Genomic DNA, 15,196 nt, shown 5'->3' with positions numbered 1-15,196 from the left:
GTGTGACTGACAACGGCTTGCACCAATCAGAGCTCGACCAAATGGCTTTTTTATTGTCATATCACAAACATTGCATATAAATATCAAACTGAGAAACACCACACTTTACCTCTGTGAAGTTGGTTTTAAGTTGGATATTCGACATTCGCAGCCACTCACACATTTCAAGTGCACCCGTATTGCAGACTTTACAGTAAAAACACGGAGAAGACGGCTGCAGCGTTTACCGACTTCCTTTTTTCAAAATAAAATATGTGGAATATTTAAAGGCAGAGGTACTGTGTTTAAAGCTATTGCGAAGCTATTGAGCAAAAATGCTAATATTAACATATAAAAATTAATAAAACATATTTAGAGATGTTAAATGTAAAAACAAGAGGTGTATCTCATGCAGCCAGTGTAGTTACATGATCCCACACTCATTTTGAGTCAATTGATCACATGACCCCGAAGCTATTGAGCTAAATTGCTAATATTTGCTAATAAAAATTAATAAAAAATATTTAGAGATGTTAAATGTAAAAACAAGAGGTGTATCTCATGCAGCCAGTGTAGTAACATGATCCCACACTCATTTTGAGTCAATTGATCACATGACCTGGAAGCTATTGAGCTAAAATGCTAATATTTACATATAAAAATAATAAAAATTAACATTTTACATCACTAAATATTTTTTATTAATTTTTATATGCAAATATTAGCAATTTAGCTTAATAGCTTCTCAATAGTTTTAAACACAGTATCTCTGCTTTAAATATCCCACATTTTTATTTTGAAAACAGGAAGTCGCTGTCGCCGCCTTCTCCGTGTGTTTACTGTAAAGTCTGCAATACGGGTGCACTTGAAATGTGTGAGTGGCTTGCGAATGTCTGTCGAATATCCAACTTAAAACCAACTTCACTGAAGTACTCTTTTTGGGATTTATTTACTTGAATTACAAAAAAAATAAAAATAAATGATAAATGTTAGTGGTCCCAAAAAACAAGTGAATACAAACCGCATTGGTCCATTTCTATAATATGCAAATAAGTGATTTCTTTTTTGTAAGGTAACATGAAGTATCATGAATGGAAGAGTGTTAGGGGTGAGAAAAAAAGTGTTTTCCCTTTTCTTTTTATTATGCACTCTAAAAAAGTCAAAATGTCGAGAATAAAGTTGAATTACAATTTTGTGAATAGAACTTGAAATTTCAAGATTAAAGTCTTTGGCTTCAGTAACAATGAATTTATTTCTCTTTTAGGACTTTGAAGAGATTGTTACACTACACACAGAATACATACAGAGGAAAACTAGATGTGGTTACAGAACATGTCTGTGTTGGTGTGTACTACGGCATCTCTGTATTCGATCCGAAAGCGGTGATGGCGGTGAGTGTTTGAAAGAAGTGTCCAGGATGTTTCTGAATTGGAGGAAGCCATGAAGTGGGGAGGGTACAGGTAGCTGTTGGACTACATTGGTCCTCACCAGTAGATCTGGTCCCAACACTGACCTAACATGCAGTCGACACATGTGGGAAAGAGAGGCAATGGAGTCTAGAAAAAGAGGAGGAAGAGAGAGTTAAACTTATTTGAAGTTTAATACAAATTAGCAACAGCAAATTTGCAGCGTTTATGTTGTCACTGTACCAAAATGTGGAGACGGTTGCCAAGTCTTCTCCACCCGTCTTTGATCCAGAATATGTTTCAAAGTGAGGGACAGAGTTGACCAGTTTACAAACTCTAGCAGGTAATTCAACACCTCGCTATCTGCCTGCTCCAACCTAGAAAGCATTGAGGACAGAAAGAATTGATCAATTATAGTCATCCGATACTTGACCAAAGAGTGAAATATTCAAAAGATATTCTTACATATGGGGCTGAAGCAGCAAAGAAGGTTCCAGTCCTGCCTTCAGAAGCAGAGGAAGCCAACAGGCAGCAAAATGGATTTGGTGTAGTGCCACACAGAGCATATCCCTCAGTTCCTGCAGTTTTAATATAGCTTTCCCATGGTGATTCGATACAGAACAGTCATTGGTCAAAGTCTCTGGTCGGGGGATCCATCTGTGCTCAAATATCAGTTTCAGCAGGTCTGTTTTGTCAGTGGCCAAGGCATAAATCCAGTCCTCCTCGCTCAAAGTAGCTCCTGCGGCTACCAGCAACCTCACTGATTCACTGAAAGAGATTTGAACTGAAATCAGGGACAAATGCATCTTTTTTTATTTTGTCTATGTTCTTGAAGAACGTGAAGAGGTTAAATCTGCTTTCATACAAACCTGTATGGTTTGTTCGATGTCTGAGACAAGGCCAAAGAGAGTGGTGAATGGAGGCCAAGGATGTGTGTGCAGTCCTGAGCATCTGGGCTATAACCTTCCCTCAAGAGCATCTTGACACTCTTGTTCTGATGCCTGTGGATGGCCAAGTATAGTGGACTCACCATGCCATCACCACGGTCACACACATGATCCGTAACAGCTATCAGCCTCCTGAGGACGCTGGATTGAAAAAAAAATGAGGGTTAAGGGAAAAATATGGGACATTTGCATAAAATATATCTGAAGTTTATTTCAATACATGACTCAAGCAAAAATGCTAAACACTCTCTGGTTCCAAATACTCAAATGTCTATTGACAAATGGACACAACTAGAAATGACTTCTTTATAAGATCACTCTAAAGAGTCAGTACCCAATGTGGCCGAACTCAGCGGCAGCATGAATGGGAAGCTGGGGCCAGTCATGACTGCAGGCCATGTTAGGATTTGCCCCGTGGTCCAATAGGAAATTCACGCATGCCTGGTGGCCCTCTTGGGAGGCAATCAGCAGCGGTGTGGCGAGATCAGCTGCCTGGATGTTCACATTGGCACCTAAAGTAAAGAAAAGTAAGTAAAGAATCCAAATCAAACACAATTTCAGTATGTATTTCATCTTATTGATTACCGGTTTAAGAAGGGAGTATAAAGAAGTGACAAAGAGAGAAGCTCCCAAGAAAAGAACACGTAAAGGTTTAAAGAAAAACAGCCATTCACCAGCATTCACAAGGATCTCTAGGCATTCCTGCTGTCCATACTGTGCAGCCACAAAGAGAGGGGATATCTTGTGGTCATCTACTGCCTCCAGGTTGCACACATTGACCAGTATATGCACAATTTTACTGTGACCCTAAGGGAATGCAAAATATGCCTGTTAGAAGTGAGGATACATTTCATAGAGTTCTTTGTGTGTTTGTGAGTTCTGTTATTACCTTATACACAGCCTGATGAAGGCAGGTCCAGCAGGATGCAGTGTGCGTTCTGTTGACCTCTGCACCTTTACCGACCAGCAGTTCTACCAACTCCTTGTACCCACCGTCTACAGCTGTTGGAAAACAGTTAGCAGCAAATTCAACTTTACAATCCAAAAGAGAGGTCAGAGTAGCATGAAAACAGTACAGAAGATGACATGTACAGAAAACACATTAATACCAGTTTGATAATGCAAATGTACCTGCATACAAAGGACAGGACAAGTCATTTGTTAGCTGATTGATGTTGGCGTGTGCTTTTAGGAGAAGTCGGACCACTGCCAGGTGTCCATGCTTCGCTGCCAGGTAACATGCAGATTCTCCCTCATGCGTCAAAGAGTTCACGTAGGCACGGCAGCCACGGGAGGAGCCTGCTGCTGGCAGTCAGAAAGAAAAATGAGAAACAAAAGTTGTTTCCACCTGATTTGCACATTTGACTTTATAACCTGATAAACCTGATAACTCTTGAAGTAACTCACCAAGAACCAGCTAAACACTCTCTGGTTCCACCTTTTGAAATATGAGGATTTGCTGTTTAATACTATTTTAAATGGCATATATTTCGGTTTTGAACTGTTGGCTCAATTAAGTGCCTAAAGCTTGCTTCATTCATTGAACAGTTAACTGAAAAGAAAATAAATTGTTCACGTTTTTAATCCTGGGACATATCTAAACACTCCAGATTCTTATATGTGATAAACTACAACCCCTTATCCTATAATAACCTTTCTCACTGCAGACAGCAGTCAGTATCTCCTGCACACAGTCCTTGCTCCCAGCGGCTGCAGCTTCATGCAGAGCATTCCAGCCGCGGTTGTCCCGACAGTCCACACTGAAGCCTCTCTGTATCAGCCTCCTCACCCGCTTCCTGCAGCCTGAGCGAGCTGCAGCAGCAACACTGGAGACCGTGTCTCCGTAGCACTCCGTGAAGTCCATGCCCTGCGTTAAAAAGAGCTGGGTCCATTATTCACGCATTTATTTGTATCGCTCTCAAACTAGGACATCATGTAGTAAATGTAGCTGTCTCAACTGTTAAGCTAGCCAGCTACCTTTCACGAATCACGATAGCTTGCTTGTCACCATTCGCTTTACTGTGAACATGTCATAAGCTTTTACACAACACTACATACAATTCGTGTTAAATACACCACATAAAAGTTATTTGCTGTATTTTAAAAAGTGTGTTTTTACCAAGTTAGCATCACAGCCTGGGATGACATCTCATGCGTCGCTGTTTGATGACGTCGCACCACAACATCCTGTCGCGTGCTGCTGCTACACGGTAGCTGTAGTGCAGATGAGCACCAGATTTAGCGTTAGCTTCATCGAGCCGGAACATTTTTTATTATTAGTTATATATCAAGTTCATCCGTGGTTTTCTGAATACGTACGAAGAGATGCGAAGACGAAAATTCAGTGAATTGAGGAAAACAAGCTAATCAACGGTTTCAGCTGAAGCTATTGTAAGGTAAAAGTACGTTTAAAGCGGCGTTATGGCTTAACATTAGCATACTGTATTGTTTGTTTACAGTTACTGCTAACTCCAACACTTGATTTACATCAGAATATAATGTCGGCCGATAATAATCATCTTTAAATGAAAAGATATCAGTCAAATCATTCCCACATCATAGCTGTCAAATGTTCTGTCCTGTACATGGATACAAATGGGAAGTGGAAAGACAAACTGAGCCATGTAAGATACAATTATAATGTTTGAGATTAAGGTTCATTTGTTAAAAAAATGGTTTCACTTGCCTGTAGACAGTACCGTTTCCTAAACTGTGTCCAAACCTATGTCTTACCCTATTTTCTACCTTATCTTCTGTCCTCGCCTTCTCCAGTCTTGTTTTAGAGCTTATATTTACGTCCTAACTTGTTGTTATTCACTCTTGTCTCCTAACTTGTGTCCAACTTTGTTTCCTAGCTTGTCCCCAAGAAGGTTACAGTCCCAGTGGCCTCGGCAGCATCATGGTGGACATTGCTGTGAAGAGCGGAGCTGCTTGGGTCTGTCAGGCTGAGGGACATCACTTGGCTGATGTCCTGAGTCCTGTTCACATCGGTGACAAGGACGATCATGAAGAAGAGCTCGGTCCGTCTGAGGGGGTCGAGAAAAACTGGTGAGAGGTTTTCAAGAATTAACTGTAAAAAGTTGCCACATGTTGAACACAAAAAATATAGATGATCAGTGTTTGGATTATTTTATTCATGGAGATTCTTGCACAATCCTTATTTATGTCCAAGGTTTTGGGAAAGTCAGAGACAGAAGTGTATGTTAACAAACCAGCTTCACCATTGTTTCTACTAACAGGAGGGGAATACAATAATTGTGATTTTTACATGTTTGGGTAAACGGCACCTTTAACGCTAACCTGTCCCTCGCAGTGTCAGCCCAGTGCTGTTGGAGCAGACTGAGGAAGGCTCTCCTTGTGTCCTGATGCTCCAGTGCAGCCCCTGTTCCCCTTCTGCAATCAGCCGCCTGCTGGTCATCAGCGAGGCTCGAACCATGGAGGTGTACAGCCAAACAGGAGAATACTGCGGGACTGTACGTGGGGAGAGAGAAGACGGTGTCCAGCCAGACAGGTATACACACACATACACAGTTATACACATAATTCACATGTTTTACATTTCCTGAATTTACAGGAAATCTGTCTTTCAATTTAATCTGTGTTGATCAGTTTTGTCTGTTGTCAGTACTTGCATAACATAAAGTTGAGACCTCTGTTAGGTGTGAGATCATGTGGAAGGCTACAAAAATGATCAATGATGTCCCATTTTTTGAGGCATGGTACTGTACCTGAAGCTGGATTGGGGTCATTAAATTAAGTTTTGACATCTCCAGTCAATTTAAATTTAAATAATGCATGGCAAAAAAACAGTTTGAAAGACGTCTGATGAAGTGGTGTCGCCTCTCTTTTTTGCTCACAGTTCAGACAGAGGGCCTTTCTATAAGAAACAGTTGATCCTCGAGCATCCATCCTCAGCCTGTGAGGTGAAGGTGAGTTGAACATATACACTTGTTGTATACATCCTCTACAACAATGACTATGTTGAATTTAGTTTAATCACCTGGCTCTGTGTCTCAGCTACTCTCCCTGGGTGGTAGAAGCAGTGTTTTGGTGTGTCGAGTCATTGTTGGCCTTCAGCAGCTCCAGCTCTGCCCAGCCCGCGGCCCTGGCATAGACATGCAGCAGGTGCAGTGTCTGGTTGAGGAGATGGGCACGAGTCTCTCACCAGGAGCCCAGAACCTCATGGACATGGTGCATTTCCAGCAGAAGGTGGGAGTGAAGGACCGACAATTTACTTAATACGTTAAATAACCTCTGTAGGGAAAGAAGGGCAATTACAACAAGAGTGACATAAGCTAAAGGACTATGCTGAGAGATAGATTACATGTTTTAGCTCCTTAACTAAAATTTACTGTGTTTCCTTTCACTGAAGATCATTTCAAGTGTCCTATAAATTATTATATAGTTTATCTGCCTCCAGGCAACCTTTGGGTTCAGTTCTTTTCAGCTTACTAGGAAAATCAATTTGTGATTCTTGACACAGGGACTGTTTTAAAAGCTCTCTTGTGTGTTTATCGATGCTCTGACAGATGTGGGAGTTCCCTCCCTGCTGAACAGAACCTCTTCTCTTAATGTTTGTCTTCTGTATTTGGATTTATGACAGTGCATCTCATTAATGTCATGCTTTCTGCCAACTCACTTAAATCTTAAAATATCATTTGACAGAAAACTGGCAGCTTCATGTAGTTTCTATTGCACAGTAATGGCAGCTGCACAAAATAATGTCATCTGTCGGTATGTGTTCCTCTCCAGAACCAGACCAGCTCTCTGGGCGGATTCCTGCCTCTCCTGATGGGTAGTGGAGCGTTCTCTGCCCTGGCTCAAGGAGCCAACATGTACCCAGCAGCTGTCAGCAACCAGCCCCAGCCTGCAGACTCCAGGGTACTAGTATTACCTCTGCTCTCAACCAGCTGCAAAAAAACGTTCAGAATCCGTTGCTCCTCATAGTGCATAAATAATAGCCTTTTTTTCTGTGTCACTAGCCTCCAGTCGGCTCCATCGGGCCTGCAGATGAATCTCTTCCGGCTCAGAACGGAGCGATGTCCAACGGCTCGACCTCCTCCTCCCCAGACCGGCCGGTTTCTGGTATCAACACTGAGAATACAAGTAAGGGTCGTCGTTTCTGTCAGGTCAAACAAGGGTGAATAAGGTGTAGACTCAAAAATCAACAGGCATTTGTGCTGAAATATTTGCCTGTGTTGAAAATCACAATTGGGAAGCTGTTTGATTTTATATGTACCTCAGAACGCAGCACAGGTCTGAAAAAGAGTTTCGAGTTGCGTAAAAAGAAATCTGTCTCTTCAAACTTTCCAACCGTTGTCATAATTCATCTTACTGCCTAATGAATGTTATTTGGCCATGACATATTAAAAAATGTAACCAATCACTTTGATTTAGTTTTGAAATATAAAAATGTTGGTCTCACCACAGCGAGCCACGCCCAGCTAGCGGAGATGATGTCACACTTCCTGAAAGGGCAAGGACGCGACCAGGTGCTCGGATCCGATCCCAAGCTTCTGCCCATGCTCCAGAACCTCTGCGGTCAGGTGACGAAGCTGAGACTGGATGACGCTGCAGCGGTGGCAGAGAAGGAGAAGGAGATGAGAAATGGCACATGGTGAGTGAAGTTTAGTGAGTCCATTCTGTTAGACACTGTGTTTCAACAATACTCCTGTTTGTGCTGATTCTGAAAAGTTGGTGTTTCAATACTATTCATTACATCTCACCAGTGGTCTGGGACTGCTTTTATATTAATTTACTGTAACATCTGAAACCATCACTCTACATCAGACGTGAAAAAAGTACTTACATCTTGTACTTCAGTAAAACTAGCCGTACCACAGTGTAGAAATATTCTGTTACAAGTAAAAGGCATGCATTTAAAATTTTACCAAAGTAAAAGTACATAAGTATTCACATCAGATTGTACTACAAGTAATAAAAGTAAAAGTAATCATTATGCAGAATCGTATATTTCAGAATAAGAGAATAAAAGATGCATTTAGTATGTGTTCATCACCTGAATGTTGAAGCTGGTTAAAGTGTTTCAAATATTTTATATCGTTTATTTGCTGGTTAGCTTGTAAATTTCTCCTCAGGGATCAGTAAAGTTGTATATTGATCCATAGTATTACATCATAATTTATTTATTTGAACGAAATCTGCAAAGTAACTAGTAACTTAAGTTGTCAAATACATGTAGATCAGTAAAAAGTACAATATTTGCCTCTGAATTGCAGTGGAGTAGAAGTGGAAATTGAAATACAGCTCTTTGTTGTCAGATCAGATAAAATTGCACCACCTTGTGTCAGAAGGATGTTACTACTTGGTTCCTGCTAACTAAGGTTACAAGATAAAATTATCTTAAATGATAAATAACAATGCTTCACTACTTCTATACTATACCACCACTACTATATAGTCATTACTGTTAATTAAATGTGGAGCAACACATGTGACAGTCATACTTTGCACATGTCTTAGAGCCACTGTGCAGATTTATATATCCCTGCAGCCATGCCTAACAGAATATCCAGGCTTGTCAGTTCTTCATTAAATGAAGTACTGTAATAGAAACATCACTCTGTTTCAGTTTTTGCATCCACAACATTGTTGCACACTCACGTTGTTCTCACTGAGCGCATGGATGAAACAAAGACTCATTTGTTTAATGGGCCAACCGTTTTGGTTGTCTAAAGTTGCATTGTTGGCTGAAAGTGACGCCCAAACATTTCCCACTGCGTCATCCTTGAATATTCACTGATCTCCAGGCTGCCTGGCAGTACGAAACACGTATGACGTGTGTTGGAGTCCAGTTCAATATTGTTCATCAGACTACATGAGAATAAAGTCACTGAAACTTTAATGTTCCTATTTAAAAAAACAAAACATTTTGGTAACAATTCTTGTTAGTGGTCAGCTAACAGTCTTGGTTACATAGAAGGATGTGGGTTTGGCCCGTGGCTGCTAAGAGTGCAGGGAGGAGGCTGATAGAGACAATGGACTTCATTTATCAGCACCGCTGTATGTGTGAGTCATCAAGATGTTGGCAAACACACCAAACCACTTTCTGAATTTTTGAGCCAACACTTATGCAAAGACTTAGTATCAGTTGATTTACAGCTGACATTAGTTTTACTCTGCAGTTGAAAAATGTCTCTATGAGCTGGTGCTACAGACTGCAGTGTGATAAATGAGGCTCTTTGTCAGGACAGAGCAGCACATGTGGGTTCAGAGAGAATGTCAGCTGATTCTGGCTCCACATTGAGGAGAGGACGGCAGCTCAGTGGTACGTCTTTAGCACAACACATCAGCCTAGTTACCACAGGACGCAATTATTTACTTAGCTTATAATCCAAATTAGATTCCAGAAAACAAAGAAAAGGTAATATCCAAATTTTGAAACTAACTGAGAAAGTCATTGTAGTTTTTAAAGAAAAGCATATAATGTGAGTTGTTGCTTTTTGTAAAGACGCAGTTATCAGTATATAAGTGTTTTTCTTCTTCTTGTGAACTGACCTTAAATCTGCCTGTTTCATCTTCTTGTAAAAAACTAAATTAATTTAATTCAGTAAGGTGTTCCTTTCAGTTGTGCAGCTGACTTGAAGGTTTAGGGAGCGATTGTGAAAGAAACAGGTTTAATTTGCAGTGGAGAAACTGTGAAAGTAATGTCTGGACCTGTCTTGCAGTTGCATTGCATTGTGGGAATTCAGACTGCTGCATTGCATTCTGGTCTATGTCTTGCTTCTGTAGGTGCAGAGATGATCCTTAACATTGATTGCACATAAAAATACATCAACTAACAAAAAAAGAACTGTTTAAACTGCTGTTGGTGATTTCCCCTTTAAAGCTACAACCGAAGAAATACTGCTGAGCTGACAGGCAGCAAAGATCAGAAATAAATGTGAGAAGGTGGAAAAAGAAAAAAGTTTCAGAAATTCTCCTCTGGTTGATTAGGATGAAAGAAACCCAAAGTCAGCTTCTTACATAAAGAAATGTGGCGAGTGAGACGGGCGCAGCAGGAGTTTGAGGTCAGGGGAACATGATGGTCAACATCGACCGTGTGGGTGGTTTAGTTTTTGTGTCTGTGTTTATATTCGAGGTTTTGTCTCTGATGTGGCTTCATTTGGGTTTGTGAGGCAGTCACAGCTGAACTTTCTCTGTCTACTGCCCTCTTTCATTCCTCTACACTCATTTCAGTACCTAATGTGAAGCCACATACAGTATTTATTACATTTAACATGAGTTGCAACTAGTCAAAAAATGCAGCTGCACCCAACGTTCTTGTTCAGACGAGGTTTTCTTTGAGTAGGCAGAATAAAACTTAAATAATTGCTAGTTTCTACGGCAAGTTTCTATTTGTACCTTCATGTTAACTGATAAAGCACAGCACTTTATGCTAGCTAAGGGGCTCACTCACCACTGAGGCCATGCATGCAGAAATAAATACTGATTATAAATAAAATATTAAATTCTGAATGCTTTATTTGCCATTTTTTTGTTGTTAAATTACTCACTAACGAAATTTGTACCTCCACTCTGCAGGGAATTGGACTCAGTAATGGAGCGTCGTCTAGAGGAGATGGAGAAGAGGCTGCTGGAGCACGTGGACCGTCGCCTGGATGCTCTGGAGCAGAAGCTGGAGAGGGCCCTTCTGAGCGCCCTGCCACAGCTCGCCCTCAACCAGGGAGCCATGAGCAGCTCAGCAGTAGACGCAGCATCCACCGGACCGATGGAGCAGACCGCACCGACACCAGCCATGCACTGAGTTCAGCACCGCTAAAAGGCTAACGTGATATGTAACCTGGAAGCCTTTCTGCCCCTGGTCCTTCTCAGACTGACCTCAGTGTCAGAAGGAAGGCAGAGCAGGATGCAGACACTAACAGAGACAAAAACACGCTGAAATGGAAATATGCACACATTTTAAATGATAATTGCAACAATCTGATAAAGCATAAACTTGTCTTAAACTATAAGTGTCCAGCTGTCCAAGATGCAGCCTCTGAAACGGTTCGTTTGTCTTTTATCTCTGGGAAAATAGCAAATGAATGCGACCCTGGGTAACAACCAACGTGAATGTCCTGGATGTGAAAATGACACAGGTGGAAAAAACTAAACAAAATGTGTGACTGTAGAAATCACTTAGATCACAAAAAACATATCTTGCATTCTGGGCAGGTTTGGCCACATTAAAGAGTAGACAGAAACACATCTCTAACTGTTTGTGAAAACATTTTAACATAAAATCTGCAACCGAAAGATGCAGAAAAACATCAAGAACCAGCTTTAATTACTGCAGTGATGTGATCTCACCCAGGTTATTGTTGTTTGATTTTAACATGATAATAATCGACATGCAACACACGCATGTATTCACATTAAACTTTGCATGTAAACACTCCACGGTCCTCCCAGGTTTTATAACCCACACGATCCTGACCAACAGTTGTTCTTATTCACACTATATAATGTACTGTAACTGCACTTATCTTAAGTGTTTTGGTCAGTCAGGCCTTAACTGTTTGGTTCGACACTTGTGGAAAACCTCAGAATGAATCCATATACTCTGGTTACTGGAGTGTATATAGAAGGTGTAACTGATTAAAAATGTTTTAATATGGCACTGTAATGTTTTAAATAATGTACATGTCTGTAACATAAAGCTTGTCTGCCAGTGTAAACTATTAAAAGAACTGTGATGTTGATTGTTTTAATAACTGTGCTGACGTAAATGGCAATAAAAAATATATTTATACAGATTTGGGTTTCTTAATAACTTTTAATTCAGCAGCACTTTTAAAGGTGCATTATGTCACTTTTTTAACAACAATTTTGGTCATATAGTCATATATTCTTGAAACTCTAGGACTTCTATGGGGCTTTTTCATACACATGCTGCCTCGGCTCGACTCGGTCTGAGTTGGCACGTTTAGCAGGGCTGCCCACTTGAAGGCATATATACTCTCCCTGATGTATTATTGAAGAATCAGCGCTAACAAAGCTCTGCTAATGTGGTGATCAATGCGTTTTGTCTCCTGTAAATTATTCAAAATAAAAGTTGCCATTTATTTTGTTTTATAAAAAAGCTTTTAGTTTGAAGCAACAGAGTCAAGAAACGCTTGGTTTGACCGGCAGTATCTGAACACAACTCCTGACATGACACAGTAAAATGAAGCAGATGTCTGAATGCACAAACAGGGATGCAGAAGCTACACAAGTTCTGAGAGCTGAACACACAGTGACTTTTTAAAATGTCTTTCTCTCTCCTGCGCACATTGCAGCTTGTTTGCGGTGTAGAAGGGGGGTCGTCGAAGGGATGGCTGCGGTCGTTACACTTCACCGCAGCGCACTTAGGCCCCATCTGGAGATAGACCATCTAATAGCTTTGCCATGTTGCATAGGCCACCTTTAAACAAAGAGAAGCGCATGTGAAAAAGAAACAGCAGAAACAGCAGAAAACGTGAAATCCTAAATAGAAAACTTTAAGCAAGCGCTCAGTGTCTTACTTTCACAAATTAGAAAACTGTAGGTCACTGACACACTTTTATAGGATAAGAGACATTAATGAATGATGTGGAGCTGCATAGAAAAAGGCAAAAAGATCAAATATTTCATGCAAAAATGTGTTATAAAAGCATTTATAATGAATAACAGTGAGGCAGCTGTTGTTAACTATGCCAGCCTTAACAAGCAGAACATTTTGGCATTCAGTTTGGTATCTTTTGGATCCAGTGCTGCATAATCTGACCAGAATCAAAACATATGAGTCAGAAAATACTTTTAAGAGTTGACAGCTCTGGTTTATGGATATTATGTGTGGACGACAATGGCAGTGTGAGGAAAACTTTGCTTAAGACTTTCCCGAAATGTAAATTCAACTTGGCTGATGTTTCCCACCGGGCCTTCCAGTAATGCTGACTCATAAATTAGTCATAAAGGAACTATCAAGGTCGCTGAAAGTCTTCTCGTGGGGAGAACCGCAGCAGCGAGTCCAGGACAGAAGACATCTGAAGTGAATCCTGCTGCGTGGAAGGCTTCGGTCCAAAATATAAAAAAGAAACAGAGGAGCCGGTCGATGCCAAGGTGGCGGCGGACCAACTGACAGCTGCGTGCTTAGTCATCAGAAGTGAAATGGGTCACTCTTTACATATGGAGGACATCAAATTATAAAACGATGTGCGGATGTTTGGTGAGAAGTGTGGAGAAGAGCAGACACTGAGTCAGCAGAGGTTCTGGGACAAAATCTGTTCTGTCAATCAGGACAAAGCGGGTCACTGGTTCCATTCATCTCATCCAACTGGGGTCCAAATGAAAGAAACATCTCTCTGCTCGTCTTTTCCTGCTGGTAGATGTCTTCAATCTGCATTCCAGGAGGTACTTAGTGATGAAAAGATGTCATTCATGTTTTACAGTAACGGTGAACCCACTTCACCTCACAGCTCACACCCACTGTGTGTGTTAGCTCTTCTACACATTGCAGTTGGATAACACATTCCTGATCCAGCCGACGCTAAAATCTCTATATTGCAAAGACTATCTGTGTTTCCTCAAAAGAGTTTCAAACCTGTTTGTGTGAAGATAATTTTGCCAAACAAATTGATGATGCTGGTAATCAAAAGTCTGCAAAGCTTGTGTACTTTGAGAATACAGTTGCAATAATGCTGATTACAGCAGATCTCCTCTTTTCACCTTCAGGAGAGGTTGAAGACGGGGTTGACTCCAGGTTCCTGCGTTGTTTCTTTACCCAACAACAGGGTGAGAAATGCATATGGGTTCACTCTGGCAGAAGGAATGAGCAACTCAACATTTCCAGCTCATTACGTGTTCTCATCACACAAACCAAAGCAGAGAAAGGAGGAGTGCATAATAAGAAACTTCTGAACTAGTTTTATCTACTCTTCCCACAGAACAACCTTGGCTGAGGGAAAGGAGAAGAAAGCACGATATCAAAGTTGCTACAAGACACAGAAAAACCCTTGTCTATGGATGGGAGTGCAAGATGGTTCATTTGAGGACAAAAACATATTCTATCACAGTAGATCTTCATTGTGAGGCTGTGAGTTTGATTTATTCACAGTAAAGACAATTTTCCCAAAACACAGTTCAGTAGTTTGTGTACACAAAGGATTATTTAGAGAAAACAGTTGATGTAAGTCAAGGTTAAACATCATTTCTTGACCAAACAGTGTCACAAGATCAGTCCTGGAGCTTTCAATGGTACCACACCATCCTCTGCAGCACTTTGAGGACTTCTTGTCCACGCTGACCTAAAAGTTAAGATTGAAAAGTCATAAAATAAAATAAAATAAAAGCAAAGGATTTGAGAGAACAAAAACACTTTCTACTTTGGCTATTTTGCAACGTGTAAGCTTGCTGAGGGTGGTGCACCTGCCTGCCAGCTTGCATATTGTGTTATACAGGGGGCGATGCCTAACTGTACCACAGAGAGTATTAGCTGTTCATTGAAACATTATTTTTTTAAAAAGAAACCAATTTTTACTGATGTGGAAACAGAAGACAACACTCCACAAAGACAGAGAAGGTTTGCTGAGGGTTCACAGCTGAAGATACCAATTTAGCTTCGAAGCTCTCTGTGAGAAAACCCACGGCGCTGGCTTACATCAGCTGACCTCCTGTGTGAACCGGCACAGAGAACACATTACTATTCTTACTGTGCTAACTGTGTCAAGTATTATGTAACACCTTTGCTCCACTGGGCCTACACAAACACACAAACACACACACACACACACACACACACACACACACACACACACACACAACGCTGGAGCCAACAGATTGTGTCATGCTGTGTTGAACTCAGGGAGGACGCACCAGAGTCACAGAGCTGAGAACAAGATGTTT

The 15,196-nt window shown here is 40.9% G+C and overlaps 2 protein-coding genes across 3 annotated transcripts; one reads left to right on the top strand and one right to left on the bottom strand.

Moving 5' to 3' along the window:
• Positions 1–1,212: 1,212 nt before the first annotated feature.
• asb3 (ankyrin repeat and SOCS box containing 3) lies at positions 1,213–4,541 on the bottom strand. The gene is made up of 10 exons (XM_084343321.1): positions 4,452–4,541; positions 3,986–4,199; positions 3,464–3,637; positions 3,222–3,334; positions 3,007–3,139; positions 2,667–2,844; positions 2,255–2,473; positions 1,851–2,153; positions 1,629–1,762; positions 1,213–1,535 (listed from the first exon to the last, which is right to left on the bottom strand). Exons 2-10 carry the CDS (start codon positions 4,194–4,196, stop codon positions 1,303–1,305), a joined length of 1,698 nt encoding a protein of 565 aa, XP_084199447.1. The 5' UTR covers positions 4,197–4,199; positions 4,452–4,541; the 3' UTR covers positions 1,213–1,302.
• Positions 4,542–4,560: 19 nt separating this feature from the next.
• Positions 4,561–12,090, top strand: cUnh10orf88 (chromosome Un C10orf88 homolog). Of its 2 annotated transcripts, none has more exons than XM_084343322.1 (9): positions 4,561–4,728; positions 5,188–5,380; positions 5,646–5,843; positions 6,192–6,261; positions 6,350–6,541; positions 7,085–7,213; positions 7,315–7,438; positions 7,763–7,949; positions 10,877–12,090. In XM_084343322.1, the coding sequence occupies exons 2-9, from the start codon at positions 5,232–5,234 to the stop codon at positions 11,097–11,099; spliced, it is 1,272 nt and encodes a 423-aa protein (XP_084199448.1). In that variant the 5' UTR covers positions 4,561–4,728; positions 5,188–5,231; the 3' UTR covers positions 11,100–12,090. The 2 variants fall into 2 exon arrangements, with proteins under 2 accessions (XP_084199448.1, XP_084199449.1); XM_084343323.1 differs by having other exon boundaries at positions 4,561–4,734.
• Positions 12,091–15,196: the final 3,106 nt, after the last annotated feature.

Source organism: Pagrus pagrus (assembly GCF_965226575.1).
Source record: "Pagrus pagrus genome assembly, chromosome: 21".
In the NCBI taxonomy this organism is placed as follows: domain Eukaryota; kingdom Metazoa; phylum Chordata; class Actinopteri; order Spariformes; family Sparidae; genus Pagrus; species Pagrus pagrus.
Note: the sequence above shows the minus strand (reverse complement) of the source record. Positions and strands in the feature narration are given on the sequence as shown.

Excerpts from the sequence above, each read along its gene's own strand:
- cUnh10orf88 (XM_084343322.1), top strand. The coding sequence starts at position 5,232 with ATGGTGGACATTGCTGTGAAGAGCGGAGCTGCTTGGGTCTGTCAGGCT. Across the intron at positions 5,844-6,191 it reads GACGGTGTCCAGCCAGACAG|TTCAGACAGAGGGCCTTTCT; the intron begins GTATACACACAC and ends TTTTGCTCACAG. Across the intron at positions 6,262-6,349 it reads CCTCAGCCTGTGAGGTGAAG|CTACTCTCCCTGGGTGGTAG; the intron begins GTGAGTTGAACA and ends TCTGTGTCTCAG.
- asb3 (XM_084343321.1), bottom strand. The coding sequence starts at position 4,196 with ATGGACTTCACGGAGTGCTACGGAGACACGGTCTCCAGTGTTGCTGCT. Across the intron at positions 3,638-3,985 it reads TGCTGTCTGCAGTGAGAAAG|CAGCAGGCTCCTCCCGTGGC; the intron begins GTTATTATAGGA and ends TCTGACTGCCAG. Across the intron at positions 1,763-1,850 it reads TTGCTGCTTCAGCCCCATAT|GTTGGAGCAGGCAGATAGCG; the intron begins GTAAGAATATCT and ends AATGCTTTCTAG.